The sequence below is a fragment of the Podarcis bocagei genome (genome assembly GCF_964188305.1).
Source record: "Podarcis bocagei genome assembly, chromosome: 2".
Lineage (NCBI taxonomy): Eukaryota > Metazoa > Chordata > Lepidosauria > Squamata > Lacertidae > Podarcis > Podarcis bocagei.
Genome location: NC_138126.1, coordinates 57,332,590 through 57,360,533, shown reverse-complemented (window position 1 = coordinate 57,360,533; position 27,944 = coordinate 57,332,590). Strand labels below are relative to the sequence as shown.

At 46.3% G+C, this 27,944-nt stretch overlaps 1 protein-coding gene and 1 long non-coding RNA gene across 6 annotated transcripts in view; one reads left to right on the top strand and one right to left on the bottom strand.

Moving 5' to 3' along the window:
* Positions 1 to 548: 548 nt before the first annotated feature.
* On the bottom strand, positions 549 to 15,660 carry LOC308582259. Of its 2 annotated transcripts, none has more exons than XR_014005583.1 (3): positions 15,499 to 15,534; positions 11,403 to 11,547; positions 549 to 1,361 (listed from the first exon to the last, which is right to left on the bottom strand). It is a non-coding gene; the product is annotated as an uncharacterized lncRNA (long non-coding RNA). The 2 variants fall into 2 exon arrangements; XR_014005582.1 differs by lacking the exon at positions 15,499 to 15,534 and adding an exon at positions 15,581 to 15,660 and having other exon boundaries at positions 550 to 1,361.
* The window catches only part of TWF2 (twinfilin actin binding protein 2), a 59,783-nt gene continuing 46,642 nt past the window's right edge, over positions 14,804 to 27,944 (top strand). For 2 of the 4 annotated variants that reach the window (XM_081185191.1, XM_081185189.1), the window contains exon 1: positions 14,804 to 14,960. In XM_081185191.1, the coding sequence (XP_081041317.1) occupies positions 14,936 to 14,960 (25 nt within the window). In that variant the 5' untranslated portion in view covers positions 14,804 to 14,935. The remainder of the gene's footprint in view (positions 14,961 to 27,944) is intronic. The other 2 variants (XM_081185192.1, XM_081185190.1) reach the window with 2 other exon arrangements.

The following is a 27,944-nucleotide window of genomic DNA, read 5'->3' as shown; positions in this document are numbered from 1 at the left end:
ACCGCATGCCCTGTGGGAAGCCCAGAAACAAAAGTGATACCCAGCAGCTTGCTTTCAGAGGCGAGGCAGGACATAGCTGACAGAGCTGGTACCCACTGATAGACTGATGCTCCCTGAACTTGTCCCATCCTCTCTTGAAGCCACCGGTGCCTCCTTTGGGAGCGGATTCCATAGTTTTAACTATGTGTGGTGTTTTCTTTTGCCTGCACCGAATATTCCAACATTGTGGACGTCCACAGGTGCTTATGTGAAAGGAAGAAACGCTTTATCTGCTTTCTGCATCATTTTGTACATCTCTTATCATGTCTCCTTTTACTTGCCTTTTCTGTAAACTGAGAAGCTCAGAAAGTTGTAACCTTTCCGCGCTGGAGAGTTGCTCCATGCTATTGATCACTGTGGTTGACCTTTCTTGAGTGTTTTGCAGCTCTACAACATTCTTCTGGATGTGAGGCAACTGGAACTGTACACAATATTCAAAGTGTGGACCAGGATTGGTGTTAAATGCTCAGAATGATATTTCTCTGCAAGGGGATTGCAAGGATATCAGGATAAACAACCAGGTTAGACAAAAAATGCAAGTTCAAAGCTTTATCATCTTATAAAATGTTATACAGCTTAGGATGTTATTTGTGTTGTGAAGAGAAAACCTGGAAAGTGGAACAGAAATTGGAATGAAGGAATTGCCCTACAACAAAACTAACCCTAACACACACACCAAGAAAAGGAAAAATACACACACAAAAAAGAGGATCCTGGCTAGGGAGTCTTCTAAAGATAGGAGAAAGAAGGCAGGCATGAGATCAAAGCAATGAGGTCAAGTTTTGACTTTTGAAATGTCTACCGTGCAATATTCTCAGAATTTCTTCTTGTGAATTGGTTCTGAATTGTCATTGATGGGAGACTTTATATATGCACATTTCCTGGTGAACAAAAGTGTTCCCCGCCCCCCGCCCAGAATCCATAATGCCAATTGGCTTGAGAAAACAGCATTCTTCCCTGCCAAGATCCAGGTTTTGATCATCTTGATATTTTTATTATTTTTATTTCATTTCTATACTGCTTCATTTTTAAAAATAAATAAATTTTACTACCCACATTAAAACATGTCACAAAACATGTCACAAAGCAATTCAAAATAAAATATTACAGAAGAAAGTCAACTATAAAGTACATCCAAAGCAATATAATTAACAGGATACTAAAATATTATCTAAAAGATTTCAAAGCAAAACATTAAATTGATGCAGTCTGAAGAATAGATGTAGCCATCTGTCATGTATGATCTAACTGAGATTCCTGCATTGAAGAGGGTCGGACTAGATGACTCTCAGAGTCTTTTCCAACTCTGCAAATCTATGATTCTGTGAAAAGAGGTAAAGTACAGAATGCACATTAAATGCAGCAAAGTTAACGGGGGGAGGGGGGAATACTTTAACGTTGCAAAAGAAAACATGACTAAAGGAAGTCAAATATAAAATGCACATTTAAAACAACATAATTAGCAAGAGAATATTCATGAAGATAGAACACATCTGCAGCTGTTGTTGCCAATCCTGTGAATGGTGGTTCATGGTGGGTGGTGGCTGTGGAAGCCCAGGCTCGATAACCTGAGTCTTTACTAAGAAACAGCCAAACTGGTCTCTCCACATGCATAGGAACTTTTCTTAAAGTAGAGAAGAATTCAGATTGCCTGCATCACCTTTCTTCACCCTTCCTGTAAGCTAAAACCACTCTCAAACTCTTACACACCTCCCACCTCTGGAATGTGGTTAGCTCAAACTTTTCTCAGGCTAAATCTCCTGCGGAAAGCCAAAAACTTCAGAAACACAGCTTTACTAATAATGAAATGATAGCATAGAATTTGAGAGTTGGAGACGTGTTTTAAAAGCATTAACTATGCATATATGAAACAAAAAGGCCTCTGACAAACAATAACTTGCACGGTTAAATAAGTTGGCCCTACTGCTTCTGCTTAGGGTTGCCCTTATAAAGAGAAAAACCCTTCCCTTCCCATTCTACAACCCTGAAGCTGTGTTGTTAGGGAGCCTTGGTTTTCAAGGCATTAAGGGAACATGAGAGAAATGTTCTGAATCGCTCACAGTTCTCTTATCTTTGGAAGAGGCGCTTGCACATGAAATAACAGTGTTACACTCATTGAAAGGATCTTGTTTGGGAGAGGCAGAAAGAGCAACATCAAAAGTTTGCAAAAGGTTTTGTTTGGATAAGTGTACAGCTAAACATGCTGGTAACACAGAGAGTGGATTTAATTGGAAGATCTTCCCACTGTATTGTGATGTAACCAATGGAAGTGTAGTTTGTTAGATGGGGGTCTTCTCTCTTCATTGTGGCGGTGGGAGGGGGGAATCCTGCTACAGCAGTAAATAAAGATCACCCTCCTAGTTGTATTTTAATCATGACAGCTGACCCTCTTCTAAAGACCATGAGTTGGAATCAACCATGTATTTGCACCCACAGAAGCCAGCGCAAGGACCCCTGCTAGTGCAACAGAACTATTCTTCCTCTCCTTCCCCACCACACCTTTCGCTCACACACATACTGTGGGATGGGTTTTAATAGGTAGGTAATTGCAATTTATCCCTCCAGGCTCCCACATATGTGGGCTGAATAGTTTTAAAATCCCACTGTGGGCAGCAAAAATTAAAAGCATAGGAATTAGAATCTGTAAAATATTGTTTTAAGCAAGCCCAGCTATGAAGTAAACTGGCTTTCCCTTGCTCACCCCGCTTCACGAAGAATCAGGCCACAACTTGGGAAGTAAGTTTAAAATAAGATTTACTTACTTTAAAATCACTCATTTGTTCACAGCAATGACAGCTGTAAAAACTGTGCAGGCAAAATACCATATTTTTTGCTCTATAAGACGCACCAGACCATAAGATGCACCTAGTTTTTGGAGGAGGAAATCAAGAAAAAAATTTATTCTGAATCCCAGAAGCCAGAACAGCAAGAGGGATCACTGCACAGCGATTCCTCTTGCTGTTCTGGCTTCTCAGATAGCCGTGCAAAGCCTGCATTCGCTCCATAAAACGCACACACACTTCCCCTTACTTTTTAGGAGGGAAAAAGTGTATCTTATAGAGCGAAAAATACGGTACAGTGGTACCCCGCAAGACGAACGCCTCGCGAGACGAAAAACTCGCAAAACGAAAGGTTTTTTCGTTTTCGAGTTGCCTCGCAAGACAAATTCCCCTATGGGCTTGCTTCGCAAAACGAAGCTTGCCCCGCAAGCTCCGGGGACAGCGGGTCTTCCCGCTGTCCCCGGACCTCTTTTGAAGCAAGGGGCGGCGTGGAGAAGCGATCTCCCCGCAGCCCCTTGCTTCAAAAGAGGTCTGGGGACAGCGGGGAAGAAGCGATCTTCTCCCCGCAGCCCCAGGTCCGGGTACAGCGGGAAGCGCTTCCCGCTGTCCCCGGACCTCTTTTGAAGCAAGGGGCGGCGCGGAGAAGCGATCTTCTCCCCACAGCCCCAGGTCCGGGGACAGCGGGAAGCTTCTTCCCCGCTGTCCCCGGACTTCTTTTGAAGCAAGGGGCTGCGGGGAGATCGCTTCTCCACGCCACCCCTTGCTTCAAAAGAGGTCCGGGGACAGCGGGAAGCGCTTCCCGCTGTCCCCGGACCTGGGGCTGCAGGGAGAAGATCGCTTCTTCCCCGCTGTCCCCGGACTTCTTTTGAAGCAAGGGGCTGCGGGGAGATCGCTTCTCCACGCCGCCCCTTGCTTCAAAAGAGGTCCGAGGACAGCGGGAAGCGCTTCCCGCTGTCCCCGGACCTGGGGCTGCAGGGAGAAGATCACTTCTTCCCCGCTGTCCCCGGACTTCTTTTGAAGCAAGGGGCTGCGGGGAGATCGCAGCAGCAGCAGGAGGCCCAATTAGCTAAAGTGGTGCTTCAGGTTAAGAACAGTTTCAGGTTAAGAACGGACCTCCAGAACGAATTAAGTACTTAACCCGAGGTACCACTGTAATCCCTAAATGAGACAGCGCAGCAAGTAGAATGAAGGGACCTGCACAAACTCCCCCTCCTTCATGTGTGCACAAATGCCAAGATGAAAAAACAACAACAGTGCAATTCTAAAGCTTCCATAATCTTTAAATTACTGCCTGGTCCAATCCATTACGCAATCTTTCTGAGTCTGTATGTACTGGCGGAGGAAGAGGAGTGCAGGGGGAGCGCACTGCCCCCGGCAGCCCGATCCCGGTGGGGTGACATCGCGGCTGCCCCCCCCCCGCTCGCACTGGGCGCCATGCCCCCAGGACGTGCACCAGCCCCCCCGCCTGCTCTCTGCCCCCCCCCCGCCCCCAGTGCCAGAGCATGAAGCTTCGTCACTGTCTGTATGTCTCTGCTTCTGTAGAACCAACAGGGGCAGACAGTACTAGATGTTCCAAGCCCCAAATAACTATGAAGAGAAAGAATTGGGAAGTGAAACTGACCACCAGTACACTATGCCTCAAAAGTGGCAACAAAGAAAGTAAAAATAAACGGCGGGAAATAAACCAAGACCGCAACCCTATGCACGTGAGAGTCAATAAACCTCACTGTATTTCTGCAGAGGATTGAGATGCGGTGGAAAAGTTTATTTTCCTGCTAACAGCACATAGGAATTACTTTGCTTTCTTTTGTATTTCAAAGGTTAGATTGCCCCTGAGATTCTCCCACCTCTTGCTATGAAGGTTTGATCATGTGGAACTGAAAGCAGAGGTGGGTCATTAGCAACGCAGATGAGCATTCTGGTTTGTGTAAATTTTGCTTTCTGATTACACCCTTTATGAAAATAAAAGCTGCCATAACCTTCCTGGAACAAGAGCCTCTCTCCAGCCAGCTGCTCCAAGTCAACATCACAGAATCTTAGCATTTCATTATCACACGATTACTTCAGCTACTTAAGCAGCTATGCACACACTGTCTTTGTTTTGTTGTGAATGGATCGCTTTTCACATGCTTCAAACTGATAGGTTTTGAAGCAACGCAAATAAACACTCAAATTGTATCACGAGAGAGAGAAGACATTTTGGACTTTTGCCATAAAAACAGGAGTGTCTTGTCACACATTAGAAATGAAAAGATTTCTTGTGGCAAAGGTTTTCATAGACTAGAATAGAACTTACCTCAATCAGTGTCAGGGACTGGCTGGAAGCTGAGAAATGGCTGGAAGGGCCAGCCAAGGAAATCCCAGACTCAGAGCCTGGGGACTGGTGGAGGGACAATGAGAGGGAGAAGATTGGGAGGAGGTGCTGGAGGGACAACAGGGTTTAATCAGCAAGAGGAACCAGACTGCAAGGCTGAAGGAGGAGGTGGGGTCAAGAGGCTGCTGAAGTATCCTGGGAGTCTCCCTCTCTGGCTGTGACCAGCTCCCTTCCCTACTGGTCTCCAAGAACACACAGGATAATGAGGGCAGAATCTAGACTACAGGTGCTCAGACACAGCTTGAGACTACTTGGGAAACATCTGGTAGACGAAGACTCTTAGAAGTCATGGTAGACAGACATAGGCGCCGACTCCATGGGGCCTGAGGGGGCCCAAGCCCCCTCAAAAATTCATTTGGGGGGCTCTGCCCCCCCAATAATCTCGGGCGCCCCTCCAGCAGAGCGCCACCGCCACCCCTCCCCCAGCCCAAAATGCACAGGGTCGGGCTGCATGCCTCCTGCCCTCCCTCCCGAGCAAAAGTTCCACCCAATTTCCTTCGGAGCTGATTAATAGGCGCAGCACGCTCTCCCCTATTCGCTCACGAGGAGGCGGTGCCACTTTATCTGCATATTCATGAGCTTATTTATTATTCATGAGCTTTCGCGGGCTCCCCCAATATTTTTTATAAGTCGGCGCCCCTGTAGACAGAGACCTTCAATCCTAGCAACTCTATAGGTGCAAGACCAATTGGGGAGTGTTGCTGAGTTGCCTGCTGTTTCCTTGAATAAAGAGTTAACTTCACTGACAAAGCCACTTCTGACATGCCCAGGAAGTGGGGTTGCGGGCTTCATGCCCCCCCCCCCACGTGAGCGGGGGCTGGTTTCCGCCCCCCGCGAGAGCAGGAGAATCCCGGCCGTGTCTGCCCTATTTAGGGCCGGCGCAGAGGGGGCTCACCCTCTTTTCACCAGCTAGCCCCCACGTTTGTTTCCCGCATATCAGCTGTTCCTGTTTGTCGGAGATCTTATCTGTGTTGCCTGGAGCGTTCCTGCCTTGCTTCTTTGTTGCTCGTGTGGCGGTAGGCATTGGTAAGAAGGGGTTAAGAGGATGTGGGGGGGGGAGGAACGCCATCACCTCCCCCCAGTGAGCGAAGGGTGGTCCGTTAAAGGACTCCGGGGGGCGTGGCCCTGTCCGAAGCCTATGGAGGTGAGGGCCAAAGGCACGCCCCAGAGCGGTGACCCGGGGGAGCTCCTAGTCAATGTGCTAACCCTTCCCCGTGTTAACCCTTCCCCGTGTCTCCAGCAAATGGGCTGGAGCCGGATAGTCGATAGGACCAATGCCTAAGCCAATGCCTCTCATTCCTGAATTCAATAAAGTTGTGGCCTAATTCGCCCATTTAACCTTAAACCATGGTGTCTCGTGTCTTTATTTATCCTGGTGGGGGGCGGGAACTCGCCACGCAACTGATTCTGTTTCTTTGTGCTGACCTGCAACTGACTCCAGCCTTGACAATCAGGTAAATACAGTGCTATCCTCAGGTGGCAGATCTCAGCATGGATATAGAGAAAATAAAGATCTGGGAGTAAGTCTATGAGGCTTGAATTGTCTATCTACACCTCAGTTTTTTGCAAGGTAAGCACAGTGGCCATTTACAATAGTAACTGCAATAATATAATCTTCCTAGCTTTGCTATACCAATTTAACACCATGGTCTTGATTGACTGGGTCCTACATTAATAGAATCAAAACTGCTGATCAATCAATTTCACACCAAAAATCTCCATTAATTTTTCCCCCCAGTGCTGGGAAGTGTGATGACTTTGAAGTGGATCTCGGAAGGTTCATGCTCTCTCATTGGTTCCTGAGGCCAAACTGGTGGTCCTGCATAACATGACGTGAGAGATCTTGACTGGCTCCCCAACATCTTTTCCATTTTCTAAAAGCCATGGGGAGCCCAGCTGGGACCAGGGCCACGTCACCAGCGAAGCAGCTTTAATTATTTCTCCATGTACACATGGGCATAGCCAGGATTTTTGTTGAGGGGTGGGGCAGCCAAAGTTGTTGAGCTTCTTTTAGGAAATCAAAGTTGGGAAATCAAAATAGCCTGTGAAGAGGACATTACAGCGGGGCTGGCTTCTGCTGTGGGGGGTGGGGGGTAGCAGAGCCTCAAATAATTGAGTACTTTCAATGCTTTTCAATAATGTTTGTGGATCTAGGGGGGCAGCTGCCCCTCCATGGCTACACCCAAGCCTGTACAGATGATCCCCATAGTCACTATTAACCACAGGGCACTTGTCTTCTGCTCATATGATTTGCACTCCATGAGTAATAACAGCTCAGAGGGGGTCGTGATATGCATCTGGGAACTGGCTTGCAATGGTAGGATTTAAGGCCCCTCCCATAGTGCCACATCCCAAATCCAAACTATTCCAAGGTGAGTTTCTTGAAAGAAATAGGCACGCATCCAGTTTTGGGTGGTCCTCATCAAATGTCATTTGGCCCTCAACATTGCTGTTTTTTGTTGTTGTTGGATGTGTGACCATTTATATTTGAAAAATAAAGATTGATTTTTGAATCTTGTGATTGACCTGCAGCATATGTCACATTAGAGATTCATGGGCCCCTGACAGTGTTTGCTATTCAGTGCTGTAATAGTCTGAGTGGATATGAGGATGAAACTGGGTTTGTTGCAGGGTCTAGATTCATCTTAACCTTAGCTTCACAGTAACACAAATTAGTTCACAACTTAGGGGCTAATCAGTCTGGCAGGTAATGATGCTGAAGAAGTGAGGCTGGCAATGTTTGTGTTGCCAGTCAGTGTCTGCGTTATAACAGTGTGAGTAAATGTGCTAAACGTGATCAGTGTAGCTTTCTCACTCTTTCCTGGCTGTTCATTATAAGAAATAATGCCCATAAATTTGCAGTTAAGGGGAATATTGGGAGCAAGTTGCCAGTGTGAGTAGAGATGAAACCAAGTGTATTTAAGTAGAAAAAAAAGATAAAAATACATTGCACTGATACAAAGCCAGCTTGCCTTTGTTATTGTGAACTGAATAAAGAACTTAACTGTTGTTAATCACTATATATACATTGTTATGAGTTTGGGGTGTCAGCCTGGATGATACCCTGGGTCCCTTCCATGTGATTCTCTGTATGTGGGGTAGAATCTACAACAAGAAACCAGCCAAACCAGTTCCTTTAAGTTAATGGCTTCAGCTGGCCAGTTAAGCACTGCAATTTACAGGTCCAAAGAAATTGCCATAGAGGCAAATGGGTGGGCCTTTCCTCACCTCACCTGGCTGGATGCCACATCATCCTAAGATAGGGTTGCCATATTTCAAAAAGTAAAAAGCAGGACACCTCAAAATTGTTTAGCTTTCTTTTAGGAAACCACGAAAATCACTGAGCTTATTAAAGACACATCCAAAAGTTGCAATGTCCAAGAAAGAGACATGCTTGCTCTCTGCTGGACTTTGGGGAGTGTTAATACTGTGAGCTCAGGTTTTACACATGTGTAAATAAGACCATATACAGTGGTACCTCGGGTTACATACGCTTCAGGTTACAGACTCCACTAACCCAGAAATAGTGCTTCAGGTTAAGAACTTTGCTTCAGGATGAGAACAGAAATCGTGCTCCGGCGGTGCAGCGGCAGCAGGAGGCCCCACTTTTAGCTAAAGTGGTGCTTCAGGTTAAGAACAGTTTCAGGTTAAGAATGGACCTCCGGAACGAATTAAGTACTTAACCCAAGGTACCGCTGTATTAGTACAAGTTGTGGGGTGCCTACTAGCTTAGAGGACTTAAAAGGGGACTAGGCTAACTCATGGAGCTGGAGCTCAGCCTTTCAGGAGCTGCAGCTATCTATTCCTTTGGCAGAATCTGACGCAGGATTAGAGGTTGCACTGCCTGCTTTACAAGTCCACCCTCCTCTGTATTTGAAACACATATCTGAAAGCATCCTTATCTCTGGATAAGGAAACTGACCTTGTGGAGGTAGGTGGAGCCAACTGTCTTTTAGCACTATGAATTAGGGCTGCAAAGCAATGTTTACTTATTCCAACAGCCTGTAAACTAGGGGTCAGCAAACTTTTTCAGCAGGGGGCTGGTCCACTGTCCCTCAGACCTTGTGGGGGGCCAGACTATATTTTGGGGGGGAGAAATGAATGAATTCCTGTGCTCCACAAATAACTCAGAGATGCATTTTAAATAAAAGCACACATTCTACTCATGTAAAAACACGCTGATTCCCAGACCGTCCGCGGGCTGGATTTAGAAGGCGATTGGGCCGGATCTGGCCCCCGGGCCTTAGTTTGCCTACCCATGCTGTAAACTAAAGACAAAAGTTTCCTGACTTAATCAGGCACCACTTTAGACAAGTTGCTCATCGTGAAAGCTTAGGCTGGGCCATGCAATGTGAACCATGCGCTGTGTTTAGTATATTTTACATACTCCCCTCTCCAGCACTGGAGGGCTTCACTACATTGATGCTCAGTTACAATGACCATAATGGTTAGAATAATAAATACAGACACTGATTTTATTCTATAAAAGAGCAAACAGCAGTTCAGCATCTCAAAGAAGGCTGCTTTATTTTCCCCAATCCATTCCATTCAATCAAGACTCCATTCAAGTCTCAGGTTAAAACTGCACACTTCCTATAGGCATCCGGTTGTTGAAATTACAGGAGCTGCAAAGTGTTCTCAGTCCACCAGATGGCAGCAAGACCCCAAAGCAGACTCTGGTCTCCAGTTGTTCAGTGTCCAGCAAAAGATATCATGAAATCCAAGGGAAACCTTTCAACTACTAATGATTGGATTTAATGTCCTGTTCGGTTTGCCTAGCAATGGCACAGAATAATCAGTGCACTCTTTTTTAATTAAATAAAATATATCAATATTTATTTATTATCATATATTTATTCTTATATAAAGGTAAAGGGACCCCTGACCATTAGGTCCAGTCGTGACCGACTCTGGGGTTGCGGCGCTCATCTCGCTTTATTGGCTGAGGGAGCTGGCATGCATGTGGCCAGCATGACTAAGCTGCTTCTGGCGAACCAGAGCAGTGCATGGAAATGCCGTTTACCTTCCTGCCGGTGCGGTACCTATTTATCTACTTGCACTTTGACATGCTTTTGAACTGCTAGGTTGGCAGGAGCAGGGACCGAGCAATGGGAGCTCACCCCGTCGTGGGGATTCGATAGTCTGTATCTAATTAGCATAATAGGTGCTTTGCTTACAATAAGCACACCTTCCTGGTAAGGGGTGGTATGCTTTGCTACCCCTTTCAGTGATGTTGTTCAGCTAGTATGAATGTGGTACTAGGGGCAATATGTTCCACTGGTGCTCGAGAGAGTAGTTATCAGTATCAGAAAAAAATTGTTGTTTCCAACAACAGCAATAAGAGAATCCTAGAGATACCCCCACTGGAAGAGAGGATGTAAATTCACAGCCTGAAGTAAAGGCAGCCTTTAAAAGCAAGTTTATGAAAATATATTTGACAAAGATACTAACGCGACATCTGAAATTGCACATGCTAAAGTAGTAAAGCACCCTCTGAGACCTTGCCCTAAAAGGTGGAGGAAGAAATAACTAAAATAATAATAAAATGCCACCTTTCAATAGATAAAACCATGCTCAAAGTGGCTTACAACATGAAAATATTTATGTAAGTACAAAAGTAGTCATAAACAACAATCAAAACACATCAAAAAGCACAAGACAAAATTCCCACATAAAGCACAATAAGAGCTAGAAAAAAAGATACAGTAATTATCACAGGTAGTGAATATTTTGTGTGAGGTTCTGTACCTTGCCCCGTGTGCGTCGGTGGAGAACACATAACCCTGCCTTGCCCCGTTATACCCCATTATACCCTGCCCTTTTCCGGGTTCAAAAGGACCTGCACATCAGCGGTCGCAGGCCAATTGGACACATGCAAAATTGGATCTACCTGTCTCAACAACAACAAATTAACACCCCCCAAAACAATACTCCAACCCAAGAGTCCAAAGGGCAGCCTTAGCTTTTGTAGTTGGAATCCATCAATCAGGCCTCACCCTCCCAAGCCAGATGGGAAAAAGCTGACAAGGCAGGGAGCAGGTCTTCCAGGACTCACAGCCAATAGATACAGGCAAAGCCTGCTGTGAGGTGCAAAGCTGTGGCATTAAGGGGGCAATTGCGAGCATCAGTCTAACTCCCCAGATAACAAAGCTCTCCCGCTTCTATTCTATTCTATCTCCCTACCCCTAGAGAAGACTTTTCACATGTACCTGTGGAGGAACCCCAATGCGTCTGCTATGCAATCCCTGTGCATTGCAGATGAAACTGCAGCATATTCTTCTGTAGGGCAGTGGTCTTCAGTTGGCTTGTACTCAATCTGGGTCATATACAATCCAATGCTTCATGAACTATCTCCTTTTAAACAAACAGAAAAGAAGATGGAGAGAGAGCATGTCATTTCCCGCCAGAGTACAATGAGAAGCCCCCTTCCATTCCCCCACATACAGAAGCCAATCAGCCTTGCAGATGGATCATACTTCAGCATAGGCCATGGGGCATGTCATCCACTGTACCTGAAGAGAGCAGGCTTGGTTACAGGGTGCAGGTACGCACAAGCTGCCCTGTATTTTGAGCCCTTGCCACCACTTGCTCATTGATCTGCCCAGCAGCTGCCTGCTATTGCTCAAACAAATGCTGTAATACAGGAGTGGCCGTGCCAGCATGCATTGCATGAGAATGGCAACACGTGCCCCTGCATGATGCCTGCTGTTTTGTGTGGCCAGGTGTGTTGGGTTTGCTCTCTGTGTGGTGAGTGAGGCCTACCTGGTGCCCTCATCTATATTGGTAGCCAGATTGAGGCTTTCCTCTCAGTCGGGCACTTGACGAAATAGGATTCAGACTTTATATTAGTGTGACAGTACATTTTCCCCACCTCTGTGTAATATGGTGTTTAATGTACTGATTTGATTATCTGACCCTTTATAGCTGTTGTTTAACAACTGTAAGTCAACTAGAAACTGCCTTGTATTTGGCAACTAGCAAATGTAGTAATAATGATTTTTTTTTAAATTGTGTTTACAAGGAGTAAAAAAAGTAGGAAATAACCAAAACAAGCCTCTTAGTCACCCCACCCCACCCCACCCCACCCCACCCCATTCCTCATGGAGCATTGCTGAAGGATAATGCAAGGAAAGGAAAAAGACTTTAATCCAGGATGCTGCTCCAACACCTGGCATGCATTGCGGATTATATCCATGTTTTTTACGATGATGAAGTTATTATTACTAATACTAATTCTTATCCTTTGGTGATCACCTGTAGCCGAGTAAGATGAACATGGTCTTCATGGTGAGTCCGTAAGGGACTGCGGAGGCCAATTCTGGATCCACATGTCCTTCCACAGTGGGGACATAGGTTTCCGGGTGGGAGTTGATCATGGTGGGGGTTTGCCAAACATGCCTTCCTCTTAGCGCGTTTCTCCTTTTTGCTCAGAGTTTGTGCTTCTTCAAAGTCCATGACACCTTTGGTAAAGGCTGTTCTCCAATGGGAGCACTTGCAGGCTCCCATTGTTTCCCAGTTGTTGATGTTTATGCTACATTTTTGAAGACTTGCCTTGAGCCAGTGTGGTGTAGTGGTTAAGAGCAGTGGACTCGTATCTGGAGAACTGGGTTCCTGTCCAGCTCCTCCACATGCAGCTGCTGGGTGACCTTGGGTTAGCCACACTTCTTGAAGTCTCTCAGCCTCACTCACCTCACAGAGTGTTTGTTGTGGGGGAGGAAGGGAAAGGAGAATGTTAGCTGCTTTGAGACTCCTTAGGGTAGTGATAAAGCGGAATATCAAATCCAAACTCTAAACCTCTTTTGTTGACCACCAGCATTAAGCTTTCAATTTTTTAAGTTTGGAATGGAGTAGTTGCTTTGGAAGATGATAATCAGGTATCCAAACAACATGATCAGTCCAACGAAGTTGATGTTGAAGAATCATTGCTTCGACACTGGTGATCTTTGCTTCTTCCAGTATACTGGCATTAGTTCGCCTGTCTTCCCAAGTGATATGTAAATTTTTTCAGAGGCACCGTTGATGGAACCTTTCAAGGAGTTGGAGATGGCGTTTATAAGTGGTCCATGTTTTGCAAGCATACAGTAAGGTTGGTAGTATAATAGCTTTGTAAACAAGCATTTTGGTTTCCCTGCAAATGTCCCGGTCCTCGTACACTCTGCACTTCAGTTGGAGAAAACTGCACTCGCAGAGCTCAGGCAATGCTGGATTTCGGCATCAGTTCTGGCCCTTGTGGAAAGATAACTGCCCAGGTAGGAGAAGTGATCGATACTTTCCAATGTTACACTATTGAGTTGGATTTGTGGCGCTGCAGAGGGATTTGTTTTGTGCTTTTTGGTACAGTACTTTGGTTTTTTGGATGTTGAGCGATAGGCCAAGCTTTTTGTAAGCAAAGATATTTGGGATAGTTTCCCCAGATTTGGAGATACTGCAAGCTCATCTCTAATTTGTTTTTGCAGGATTTGTGTGAGGACCTCTGCAGCTATGCGGGAGTTGCAGTTAAGGAGATGCTGATAATGTTATTTCCAATGCAATACAATAGCTTCTTTATCTTTTTGAAGTGTGGTACCGTCTGTTGGGTGGGACGTGGGTGGCGCTGTGGGTTAAATCACAGAGCCTAGGACTTGCTGATTAGAAGGTCGGCAGTTCAAATCCCTGCAACAGGGTGAGCTCCCGTTGCTCGGTCCCTGCTCCTGCCAACCTAGCAGTTCGAAAGCACGTCAAAGTGCAAGTAGATAAATAGGTACTACTCCAGCGGGAACATAAACAGCGTTTCCGTGCACTGCTCTGGTTCGCCAGAAGCGGCTTAGTCATGCTGGCCACATCGGAAGCTGTACGCCGGCTCCCTCCGCCAGTAAAGCGAGATGAGCGCCGCAACCCCAGAGTCGATCACGACTGGACCTAATGGTCAGGGGTCCCTTTACCGTCTGTTGAGCGTAGGGGGCATATGTCATGATTTATTGGCCCATAGATGGTCTTTGTGGCTTTAAAGAAACTGTGCATCATGTGTGTCGGCTAAGTGAGGGATCTCTTGAACTTTTTTATACACTGGGAGTTCTCTAGTTCTCTGGTTCTCCTCAGCCTTAGGACTGGCGTAAGTCCCCCCCCCCCCCTTAGTGGTGCTGTTTCTATCTCTGCCAGATTATTATTGGCATTAGTAATAATACTAATGTGGGATAGCGGTTTGGACTAGGACCTAGGAGATCTGAGTTCAAATCCCCACTCAGCCATGAAGTTCGCTGGGTGACCTTGGTCCAGTCACAGTCTCTCAGCCTAACCCACCTCACTGGGTTGTTATGGGACTAAATGAGGCAGGGGATGTGGAGGGGGAGAAGCGTGTACTGGAAGCTACTGGGAAGGTGGGCTCTAATAAATGCAATAGATGAGACAATGCATCGTTTGTGCTAGGTAAGTATCCACTGCATACTCTCTCTCTTTATATATATACAGTACCGTATTCCGTTTTCCCGGAGCGGCTGACACTCAGACACGCCTTGACCCTCTCCCGCTCCCCGCCAGCCTACAAGGGACGCCCCCGCCCCTCTTTCCTCGACGCCCCGCCCGCTGCCCCCTCCGCGCTCCCTCCGCCGAAGAGCGGCCCTCCCTCCGGGCGGACCCCGCTCAAGCCCCTCCTGCTCCAGTCGGCAGCAACCCGGAAGCGGGCGGTGCTGGAGTCGGAGCCGTTTCCTGCCCGGGAGACAAGCGGCCAGGGTGGGATCTGTTGCAGCGGACCTGATCCGGAGCCATGACTCACCAGACCGGCATCCACGGTAAGGACAGCGGGGAGCCGCTCACCCCCCCCCTTTTGCCTCTGCGCCTGGGCAGCTCCTTGGCGCCCGCCCGGACCCCGAAGGCTGCCCCGAGCGGCCCGCCGGACGCCAGCAGCCCCTCCACCCGTGCAGCCGCGCCCCGCTCCGGATCTGCCTTTTCTCTGCCCTCCTCGCCCCAGTGCCTTGCTCGATGCAGCCTTGCATCTCCCTTTGCAAGGCAGCAGTTAAACGAGCTGGATCCTGTTGTTGTTGTTATTATCATCATTATAATCCCGCTGCCTGTTTGGAAAGGGATGCTGCACCAGCGGCGGCGTCTGTTCTGGGGAGGCTTCTGAAGCCCAGGGGCATCCGTGCGAAGGTGGCTGGCTGGCTGGCTGGCTGGCTGGGGGACATGCCTTGAATTGAAGGCTAACTGGCTGCCTTGGAGCCCGGAGATCTCGCAGGCTTCTGGTGTTTCGACCTTGCACCCCCCCCACAAGGCAATGAATGCCTCCCTAAAGCACCATTTCTCCCAAATGCCTGACTAGCCCGCAGTCACCTGAGAGAATCCATTTTCTTAGGTGCTCGTCCAATGGCTGTAAAGAACACCAGTTTTCCTTAACAGAGTTTGCACAGTTTACCTGGAGCGGTTGGTTCTGGGTAAAAACTGGTATATTCTTCATAGCCCCTGCTGGCTTTCACTCACCTGGATTTTCCAAAAAAACACCACCACCAAATCCCGGTCTGAGGATCATCTTTCCTACCCAGCCCTTAGACCCCACAGCTGCATATGTTCTGAATGACTGTGGCTCTTTGGGAGCCCTGAAATTCCTTCAGCACCTTCTCTTTTACATGTGATTTTCATATTTGTGCAGCAGCTTCTTTCCTGCAAAAGCTGCAAAGGCACCCCACAGCACTTGTATTGATGCCAAGCCTGAGACGGCTGTTTCCTGAGCTTGTATTTCTCTGCAAAGGATCTGTAGGTAGCAGCTCTTCTCACCAGAAATGTGTCAGCCTTTCCTCTGCTTCTCCATTATCTCTTAACATGTTCGGCTCTGCAGCATGAATCATAATTGCAGGAACCATTTCCCTTTCTGCGTAGCAGGCAGCTCCTTCGCTTCAGTGTTCCTCTCTGTCTCTGCCTTTAGCTTTCGCCCGGTGATCACACAAAAGATAATCACAAACATTAATCTTCTCAGGTTCTTTATGCTTGCTAGGATGTTGCTGAAATGCAGCACAGGATTGCAGCATAGGATGGCAGTACTTCAGAAGGCAAAGTGATGCAGAATGTACATTACTATAATTCATTAAACAATTTGGTATGATGTATGATCAAATTACTGGTAACCATGGCAAAAAATAAATAAATCTCTGCCCTTTGTCCTCCTATTTTTAACTTCTTACGAAGAATTTCCATATATAAAATCAGGATGCAGAATGTCACCCCAGGCCTAATCCAAACCTAGTGTTGTTTCAGTTTTAATCCTACAAAGAAAATGCAGACATCTCATGTTGCGAAAATCTTTGCAGGCTGCAATAATCCAAGAGGGATTGATTGCTATGAGGATACAATTTGATATGACAGAGCAGCAAGAAATGTGATTGGAACCAGGATAATTTCTTAAGAAAGCACTCTGCAAACGCTCTCCTAGGTCATGTTTACACACCCATATTTAACCTTGAACTATTCTTTTGGGTGGGTTGGATCTCTGGCAAGAGGATTTTCAGGGTTATCACAAGATTATGTTTCTTAGGAGTGTGATAAAGTGATGACCAGGATTTGTAAAATTAATTCATATTTATAATGTAGAAATACTGTTAAGGTAGGTGTTGGAGTACCTGAAGACCTGGCTGAATCAAACATCTGGATTTTACTGTAGGGAACAATTGTATGGGTACTGGTAGCTTTCAAACTTTTAATAACTGTTGTCTTTACATGTGTAATTCTGTAGTGGCTGCAGAGATCTTACAGTTTCAGTTCATTTAGCAGCAGTAATGAGTTATTGGCCTCTGCAGCCACAGCAGATGCTGTGATTCACCAGCAGTTTGACCTCACCACCAGAGGTGCACTCCATTGTCTCTTGTAATTTAAGGGTCCTTCATTAGTTTTGGATTAAAATATATCCTTGGATTTGAATTAGTTATATGTGGCAAGGAGCATATAGCTGACTCCAGAATGAACTATATTACATTTTTCTTCCACATTTCTTCCGAAGAAGCTCAAGGCAATGCATATACTTCTCTCATTTCCCACATCACCTTCTGAATAACCCTTCAAGGTAGCTCAGGCTGAAAAACTGGCCCAAAGTCACCCCGTGGGTTTCATGGCTGAGTGGAGATTTAGCCTTGATCTCATTGGTTCGACTGCAGGTCTTTGACTAGTAGACCACATCATCTGTCACCACCATAGGCGCCGACTCCATGGGGCCTGAGGGGGCCCGAGCCCCCTCAAAAATTCGTTTGGGGGGCTCTGCCCCCCAATAATCTCGGGCGCCCCTCCAGCAGAGCGCCACCGCCGCCCCTCCCCCAGCCCAAAATGCACAGGGGTGGGCTGCATGCCTCCTGCCCTCCCTCCCGAGCAAAAGCTCCACCCAATTTCCTTCGGAGCTGATTAATAGGCGCAGCACGCTCTCCCCTATTCGCTCACGAGGAGGCGGCGCCACTTTATCTGCATATTCATGAGCTTATTTATTATTCATGAGCTTTCGCGGGCTCCCCCAATATTTTTTATAAGTCAGCGCCCCTGGTCACCACACACCTGCTACACACTTGTGTACAATATCATGCTTGGAAGTAGATACAGGAGTATCATGGGCCTTCTGCAGTGTGTAGACATCAGGTGTGCTGAATCAACCTTCTGAAACCCGAGAGAGGCTCTTTCTGGAAGTGGCAGTAATTGCTCATAGTCTCACACACTGTAGGTGGTGGTCCATTAATTTCAGCATCCTAAGAACAGGACTGGACTTCAGGATATAACTGATTAGAGCCTTTGCTCTTGTCTGGCATCTTGTTCCGTATGCATCATGTCTCTCAGTACAGCTATAGTTGCTTCTGGAATAAAACAGAACTTCTGCATGATTGTGGACTGATTTTGCACCCTCGGATCCACTCCTTCCTTGTTCTCTTGCTACAGGTCTGTTTACATGATGAAAGTTTGAGTGAGTGGTGTTCTGACACCTTGACAACACCTTCATCACTTTGTTTGTGCAGTAGATTTTGCAGTTTCCCATAACCGAAAGCAAACCCACAGCAAGTGAAAATGTGGAAGAACAGAGGTTTGCCCACAAGTTACTGGAATTTATTGCTTGTGTAACCAAACCTGAGGCAAGCCTATTGACTTGGATTAAGAACTGCAATTTAATAGTCCTGTTAACTACAGCATCTTTGGATTTTTTGTAAATGAGACCTGATGAAATCACAGGCTTGCGTTTTCTTTAGTTATCTAAATGCTTTGATGCTTTGCCTGGGGAAGGTTGACTTTGCTTTGACATAAGTAATTTTTCTTGGCTCTATTTATTATGTGCTGAAATGTCTCCTAGGGTAGTTGACATATTGTTTTAAATTGCTACAGAAGAAGATGTTGTGCTGTAGCTAGGTATGGGAAGGGTTCATTTGAGGTCTTGTTCATTGTAAACAAACTGAAGGCAGAGATGGTGGATCGCTCTTCCCCCTATATAGTTTAACTACCTTGAAATCTCAATTGAGGTTTTAAATGTGCTATAAATTATGTAACATAATCAATATAAGTATGTAGGAGCTGGAGATGCTAAAGACCTCCTGGGTCAGCTTTTTCGCCACTCTTGACGATGCAGAATTGTTACCTACTATAGATTCTTCCAGGACTTGTCCACTTCAATTGCAGTGTATCTTGCACTGATGTTCCCCCCCTCGTAGCGGTCTTCAGGCGTCTGTTGTGCAAAGCAATAGATCTTGAAATACCTGAATGCTTCCTGTTGTTAAACACCTTGGTGAGATTCTTTTGGCAAGAACTTTACATTTATGGTCCCTATTACTTAGTGGCTCAACCACTACTACTTGGCAATGGAGCCAACTGTATTTTGGCCTCTGCTCCACAAAGAATTTTCGTGAGAAGCAAACGAGGGAAATCAGTTTCCTGATCAACAAGTACATTGGAGAAGTTGGAAATGCTGTAATGAGGAACACAGGCTATGATTTCCTTACGATGATACTATCCTTAGAAAATGCTATCCTGATACATTTTTGTTCGTGTTTCATATTCTCATTTAAAGTGCCATAGGACTTTGGGATACATGGGTTCGATGCTGATGATCTCCACAAATGTATTAAGTCCAAGTAAAGCATGCTTTGGCCTCTCAGGGGTAAGAACCAGAGTCACCACTGGCGTGTTGTGCTTAATAATGCTCAGTCCTATATATAATTTCTGTTTCCTTTGTTTCTGATTGTAAATGAGACCACCAGACTTTGGAGTCCAGGACTCAACCTTCCATGCCTTTAAGCTAAAATTTAAATTGCTGTTATAGCTTGAATTTTCCTCTGTTGGGTAACTGAAATCGGACAGCAGCAGTTTTATCCTATGCGTACCTCTTCAGAAGTAAACCCCACTGAGTTCAGTATGAATGACTTCCAGGTAAACATGTATACAACTGCTTTGCAGAGCAATCCTAACCATGTCTGCTCAGAAACAAGTTGAATTCAGTGGGGCTTACTCCCAGATCAGTAAGGTTAGCCTTGCAGCCTTAGTTGTCTTCCTAATCACATTCCACTTTTGTCCAATATACTTTTTAGGAAGTAAGGAGCATTAAGCATGATTCACTTTCAACATTGATATGTCTTCAAATTTGTCCCCTCTATCACTTCTAGTAATCCAAACATTTACCTGCGCGAAGCCTCATTTAATTCAGTATGACTTATTTCTGAATCACATGATTAGGATTGTGCTGTAGCGCATTGAAGTACTAAAATGAATTTTTGTTTCTTTGTTGTAGCAGACTAAAACAGCAACTGCCCCTCTAGAATTTGTGTTTTTGCAATGGGACCTTACGTTGAAGGGCAGGTTATAAATGCAGTGAATGACATGGAAAAGGAACAGTGTGAAAGACAAACATTTCTTTGCCTGCTAATGGAAATCCCCACTGGGCCACCTTGGGCCAGTAATTCCCTCTCAGCCTTACCTACCTAACAGGATTGTGGGATTAAATGAGGAGGGGGGGAAGCATATACACCACCACGAGCCCCTTGGAGAAAAAGGTGGGAAATAAATGCAATAAATAAAAATATATCAATAAAATGCAGTCAGGATTATTTGAAGAAAAATGTCCCAATTCTTTGCAGAGTTTTAATATCTAACCCTAACTGGGAGGGGCAGGGGACTGGAGCAGAATACAAGAACCAAATGTGGCTTCATTGTTCTGTACTCCCGTGCTGTGTTGAAAGGAATCTTCTGTTTAGGTATATATCTCAAATATTAAGAACTTAGCAGTTTGCAAAATCTGAATAGATGCTCCTATCATTTGTACCAAATTGCTCTTCAGGTGTTACCTTGCAGCTCTTGTATTTTGCTCCCCCCCCCCCCCCGCGGATCTGGCCTGCCCTGGGTTATTTTATCCTGAAAACCTTAAGTGAAATGCTTGTAATGCCTTAAACAGTCCTCCCCACCATGAAATGGTTCTTGAGTTTATTCTATCAATTGTATTGCTTGTGGTGGTTAGTAGAATATTATGCCAGATTGCCCCACCTTTAAATTTCCAAAGCTATTTTCACTTCACAGCTGGTAATCCATCAAAGTCGTGGGCTTGCTTGCACGGTTGCTCCTCCCACCCTCTTCAAGGTGTTGCAGAACTGGAAGATGAATACAAGAGAAGCATCACTGCTTATTATGAGGCATTATAAAAAATTCCAAATGCTATGAGTTATCTCACCCGAGGAAAAATCTATAAAATGGCACTGCTGAATTTTAGCAAAATTAACCAAGCATAACTATCTGGTTCTAGTCTCACAGCTAATAACGTTAATTAGAGTCATCATTCTTTGCTGTAGGGCGAGTTCTAAAAATAATTGAACACAGATTGCCTAATTCCTACTGTACCTTCTAGTTTGCATGGGGTGTATGTTATACATTATAAAGAATGGTGCAGCTTTTCCACAGTCTCATTGCATGGTTATGGGAATGTTCTTAAAGTGCTTCATTAAGCTATGACTTTTGTTCCAGGTCTGATTTACCTGGTGTGTTCTCATAATCATTAACGTGGATTATCACTCCACCCTTTTTAACCACTAGAGAAGAACAGAGAGGAACCTTCCCTTTTATTAGCTAATATATGTTTCTATCAACCTGCCCTTTATGGCAAACCACTTTCAATCCTATATACCGTATTTTTCGCCCTATAAGACGCACTTTTTCCCCTCCAAAAATGAAGGGGAAATGTGTGTGCGTCTTATGGGGCGAATGCAGGCTTTCGCTGAAGCCTGGAGAGCGAGGGGGGTCGGTACGCACCGACCCCTCTCGCTCTCCAGGCTTCAGGAAGCTATCCGCTAGCTGTGGGAGACCCAGCTCTCCCAGGGCTAGCGGAGAGCTTGCCTGCACCCAGAAGCTTGGGGCGCGCTGAGCTCCGCAGGCCCCAAGCTTCGGGATTAGCGCAGTGCTCCGCTAGCCCTGGGAGAGCCGCGCGGCTCTCCCACAGCTAGCGGAGACCTTGCCTGCACCCAGAAGCTTGGGGCGCGCTGAGCTCCGCACGCCCCAAGCTTCGGGATTAGTGCAGCGCTCCGCTAGCCATGGGAGAGCCGCGCGGCTCTCCCTGGGCTAGCGGACTGCTTGCCGGCACCCAGAAGCTTGGGGCGCGCTGAGCTCCGCACGCCCCAAGCTTCGGGATTAGCGCAGCTGTCCGCTAGCCCTGGGAGAGCCGCGCGGCTGTCCCAGGGCTAGCGGACTGCTTGCCGGCACCCAGAAGCTTGGGGCGCGCTGAGCTCCGCACGCCCCAAGCTTCAGGATTAGCGCAGCTGTCCGCTAGCCCTGGGAGAGGCGCCCGGCTCTCCCACGGCTAGCGGAGACCTTGCCGGCACCCAGAAGCTTGGGGTGTGCTGAGCTCCGCACGCCCCAAGCTTCGGGATTAGCGCAGTGCACCTGGGGGGGAAATAATTTTTTTTTCCTTTATTTCCCCCCCAAAAAAACTAGGTGCGTCTTATGGGCCGGTGCGTCTTATGGGGCGAAATATACGGTAGTTATCTCAGTTTTACCCACACGGCAGCCTTTTTCGAGGGCAGGTTAGACTGAGACAATTAATGGAAGGTAACTCTGGTAACTGTGATCCAAAGCCCACTTTCTTTGGAGTAAGCCCCACTGAATGCAGTCAGAAGAATTGACATGTACAGGCATCAGTTCTCTAGGATTTCTGTTGGTGGACATTCCCATCTGAACTTCCTGTTCCCAGGAAGTGAACCTGGGACCTTCTGCATGCTGGACAGAAGCCACACCACCGAGATACAGCCTCTCCCCACAACTTCCACATGTGGAAGTTGGTTTTGCTGTGCGAAGGGTTTTTATTTGTCTCACCTCCTGTTTCTCTCTAGCTGCCTGCTGTTCTGAAGCGAAATATGCTCTTTTGCTTACATTGCAGCCTTATTGTGCGCTAACAAAATAAAAAATTCCTTCCAGTAGCACCTTAGAGACCAACTAAGTTAGTTATTGGTATGAGCTTTCGTGTGCATGCACACTTCTTCAGATACACTGAAACAGAAATCACGCGGTGGATAATCCTACTGGCCAGATGGCGTGGCATGTATAAGGAGAGAGCTCTTGCTGCAGGATAGAGATAATCTGTAGGTTGTCGCTTGTAAATCATCCAGTGGGAATGCCGACTCCCAGACTGACTTTTAAGCAAACGATAAAGCCTGATAGAATGAATCAATTAAGACATTGAACCATGTTGCCTGGAAATATTGAGGCACCACCTGCAGAGCCCATGACTTTGGAGCAAAAAACCTGATCCATGTGTTCCAACTGCTAGGTGAGGAAGGCCACTGGAAAGCTAAACTGTGCAAGGGCCATTCTGTGTGATAAGCTCTTTGTGGGTGCCTGTGCATCATGTATTTGGCAGTATTCATCAACCAAACTATCAAAGATGGACGGGTAAGGGCAGTTCAGGTGGTACCTGAGTAATGTAAGGGTCACAACAGTGTGTGCTGCTTTAGCACTTTTCTGGGAAGGTGGAAGATCTGACTTAATTTCCCACGTGCAGGGAATCCTTTTTTCTTTTCTTTTTTAAACGTGTTGGAGCATTTCATCATGCAGCTGTCCTACTGTATTCTGGAATAGTATAGTCCAGGGAGGACTGTGTCATGTGCTATTACTGCACATTTGAATTGGTACCAGGTGTGGATTCTGTTTTCGAACACTTGGGCTTTCTAAAAGAAGCCTAGCTTAGCACTTTAGACAGCTTGAAGACAAGTTACAGTGAGAATGTTTATTTGCTGCTTCTCTCTCGATAGAAAATTCTGATGGCTTTTGTTTCACTGTGCAGTGTTTTTAAAAAGAGGTAGAAAATGAAAATTGGCCACTTGCTTCCATCTTCTGTTGGGCATTACTAAGTGGTAAATAAACATGTCTGATTTAGCTGCCTAGGTAGTTAATGTACTTTACTCACCTGTTGCTTACTTGGAGAAGAACTTCAGCGCACAGTCGTAAGAGCTCAGTTGCTGTCAGCACATTTTGCAATGAGAAAATACAAAAGAGATCTTTCTGCAAGGTGACTTCAGTATGGATTTGCTAGGTATTAAATCAAAGTCCCTCTGCCCTGAATCATATGGGTCAGTGGGCTGCTTTAGTAAAGGCTTGCCAATTTCTATAGCCTATTCTCACAAGGCTGTGATGTAGCCAATGCTCCATCTGTCTGCCTCTGGCTTTTCCAGTCTGGTAGATAAAACGCCTTATTTGCATTACTGTAAAGTGGTGTAACAGAACAATTGGCAGCCCATCTTCCAAATTCTTAGAAGTATTTTTAAGCACCACATTCTAGTGACAGCCTTCTCTTGGAACGGAAAGCATGTGTGGCGCTGCTCAAGATCTTTTGTTTGCTGGCTGGTGGAAAGGGGAATTTTAAAATAGAAAAGGAATTTAGTTCATGTATTGCCTTTCTGATTTAAGATAGGAGGTTCTGTATTCTTGCAAGTGGTAAACATTACAGTGCAGGAATGGGGAACCTCAGGCTTCAAGGGCAAATGTGGCCCTCCAGGCCTCACTATGTGGCCCTTGGCACTTTTCCAAGGCCATGCCCCCTTTTTCTGGCCCACAACGCTCACTGGTCCTGTTCTGCCACCTCCTCAAGTTCCTTGAACTGTGATAATGCCTCTTTCTTGCCTGAGTGGATAATATAATGTGTGCGTGTGGAAGTAAGAGAGAGAGAATCTCTGATTTTTGTCTTGCTGGAATGTACCCTGCTGTGCAGAGGTGTCACATCTGTTGTTCCTACCCACTTTTTGCCCCTGGCCCTGCCTATCCCTGGCATGCAGCCCCCAGAACATTGCCCACCCACTAACATGGCCCTCAAGCTGGAAAATAGTTACTAACCTTGCTATGTATCGTGCTAAGAAAGACATTGCTTAGTTCTTTGATGACTTCGTGGGTCAGTTGTATATTTTTTTAGGGCCTTTAATATTTTTACATGGGCACGCTTTCTTTTTTGCCTTTCACATGTCAATACATTGCTGTTTCTAATTAAAATGCAGTTTATTTATTTACATCATTCATAACCCGCTCTTCATTTTTTACGCAATCCCAGAGCGAGGAGCAACATTAGAATGTAATAAAACAACAGATACAGCTAAAAGAAAAAAGCAGACAGTACAGTAGCGCACAGATGCCTCAATCTAGGCAAGGGGCATCCCTTCACGATGACAAGCAGGTCTTTGCAAAAGCACAGCAGTTGCACCTGCCAAAGAGGCAGGATTGGGCCTCAGCTTCTTGCCCTGTCTACACCCTGGTGGCAAATGTGTGTTCACCACTTTGCAATGTCATGGGTGAAGCAGGTTGTATTCTGAGAGACTCTCTTTTCATCTCTGCATCAGGGATGGTGGCCTTCCAGATCTTCCTGGGTTCCTGAGAGTCCAGCAGCATCTGGAGAACCACTGGTCCCCCAGCTCTTCTTTTACGAACTAAAGTTTTTACTACTGTGTTTTAATGTAACCTGCCTTGGGAGCTTAGGGGCCTGTGAATAAAAACAATGAAACCGAAACATGGTTAATTTCAATGGGACCTGAGCAGACACAAAGCACAGTCTGCAGATCTGGTTGGCAGATCAAATTATTATTTTGAATGTTCTTACCAGCTCCGTTCCATACCAGAAGCTCCCATTGTCCTTTCCGTCGCTTTGTGGAGAGTGCTAAAGGCTAGTGTGTTCAGAAAATGGAGAGGAGGTTTTTTTTACACAAACAAAGGAGCTGCACTTGATACAGAGCTGTAATTTTGTCTGAATAATTAAGGCCCTGTGAAGCTGAGCGTTTAAAGTTATCCAAGCAGAGGAAACCCCCTTGGAAACAGTGTGTTTAAGAACCTTTTAGTGTAATAAGCTGATTGTCAGGATCCATCCTTTGGGCTCTGGGGACCTGACACCTGACCCAGCCGTCTCCAGTCATTGCCCGACTCTTGGGAGGGTGAATGACAAGCAGCTATGAGATTGTTTTACAGGCTTGGAGTTCAGGGAGTAATATATACACCGGCAGGACTCTCTGGCTCTTTGTGAAGCTGAACTACTAGGGCTAGATTTCAGACAGGAGGGACTTGTTGTCTTGCAAGTAACCCCTCCGTTTCTTATCGGGAGTCCATCGGAAAGCAGGGACAGCTGTCCTGAATTTTGATTGCCTCCGTGACCATATCAGGGACTTGTTTATGAGGTCAGTAAAATGCATCCAAGCCAAACATGACAGTTAAATCAAAGCTTAAGACCCCTGCAGGGAGTGACAACACGGCCTAGAAATGCTGACCTTTGCCATGGCGCACTGAGTCCTGGAAGCCTTTGGAGCAGGTCCTTAAGAAGTACTGTGTCTCAATTAGATGGGCCTGAAGCAAGGCCACCTTCCATCCCCAAAAGCTGAGGCAGGTGCGTAAAAGCCGTACTGAAACATGACAAAACTGCAGAAGAAGAATTGGGACTCTAGCCTGGGTTGGTGGCATAGATATTCCTCAGCTATTCCATCTGGAGTTAAGCTAGCCAGCCGCATGCTTCATTCATTGCCTGCCTGACCTGCACTTGTGGCCTATAAATCTTCAGAGAGATATTACTTCTAGAAGCAAGCGATTGCTCAACCCAGCTTTCTACGCCAGTTATATATCAACAGTACTCTTTTTTTCATCCCTTGGGGGCCGCTCACCTCTACACAGTTCCATCTTTATTTCAGACATTGTGATACGTTGATATATCACGATGTTTAGCTGGTGGTATTGAGGGCGCTGCTACCCACTCCTTCTCCTTTGGGCATAACAGTTATTTTAATATTCTCTCATGTACTGTATTTTTCGCCCTATAGGACGCACTTTCCCCCCTCCAAAAATGAAGGGGAAATGTGTGTGCGTCCTATGGGCGAATGCAGGCATTCGCTGAAGCCTGGAGAGCGAGAGGGGTCTGTGCGCACCGACCCCTCTCGCTCTCCAGGCTTCAGGAAGCTATCCGCAAGCCTTGGGAGCCCGGCAGGAGTTCCCACCGGGCTCCCAAGGCTTGCGGACAGCAGCCTGCAGCACAAAACCTGGGGAGCGCAGTGGATCGCACCCTGGGCTTCGGGCAGATGTCCGCAAGCCTTGGGAGCCCGGCGGGAGTTCCCGCCGGGCTCCCAAGGCTTGCAGATAGCAGCCTGTTCTGGGGGCTGGGGTCGGGGGAAGCTCGGACTTCCCCCGCCCCAGACCCATGCCTGGGGGTGGGGAATTTTTCTCTCTCTTTATTTCCCCTCCAAAAAACTAGGTGCGCCCTATGGGCCGGTGCGCCCTATAGTGCAAAAAATACAGTAACTTTCTGGCTTGTATATGATGCTTGCCGTGCAGTGGCTGGTGCCTGGCAGCCATCAAGTGTGTGTGTGTGTGTGTGTGTGTGAGAGAGAGAGAGAGAGAGAGAGAGAGAGAGAGAGAGCGCTCTCACTACTGTGGTGATATTGTGTTGAAACTTTTAACACCATTGCTGAGTACTCCTTACAAAAGCTGGTGGTATGTCGGCATGGAAGCTTTCCACCGAATGGTGGTATTTATTTGTTTATTTCATAACATTTATGTACCACTTGATTGCAGTAAATAACATCAAAGTGGCTTACAGACGTTCCAGATGCCAACCTCATCTTGGCCATAATGACCATGGCATGGATTAGCCAACATACCAAGGCTGTTGCGATGAGAGACAGGTCTAGCGCAGGCCTCAGATAAGAAGAGTTTTCGGTGTGTGTGCGAAGGAAGCTGTTACAGAGGTTTAAATGTTAAGGAGCTTGCATTGTTTCATACCAACAAAGCTCTCTCTGTGTGTATCTATTTGGCTGCTTCTGCTTTTGCTTTTGGGCGGCATCTGTAGTACAACAAAGGACAGGTGTCAATGCAGCAACTGGGGGAGAGTTGGGAGTGCCATGAAATAATGCTCAGAACAAGAACGCCTGAGGAGCAGCTAGCCAGGAGGTCAGGATGGCCTTACTTGGGAACCCTATAAGGCCACGACCTTCTGGGATTTGTTTTAGTCATAATACCAAATGTAGCACCTATTTCCTCAAACCCAGTGAATGGGAAATGAAAACAGCTACTTGAAGTCTCCTTAACATAAAGATTACGTCCAGAGAATGAAAGATTGATAGCCACAGGCTCAGATTTCCTGTCAGGAGGACAGAGTGACTTGACATACTCAGGAGGGCATTCATTTCAGGGTTCATGTATTATTGATCCAGCTGGTGATGGGACGACATGAGATGATGGAGGAAAAGATGCTCATACTAAAACTTGGTCCACTCTTCTCCTGGTGTGGGGTACGTGTGAAAATATGATGCGATCACAGTTGTAAACAGTGA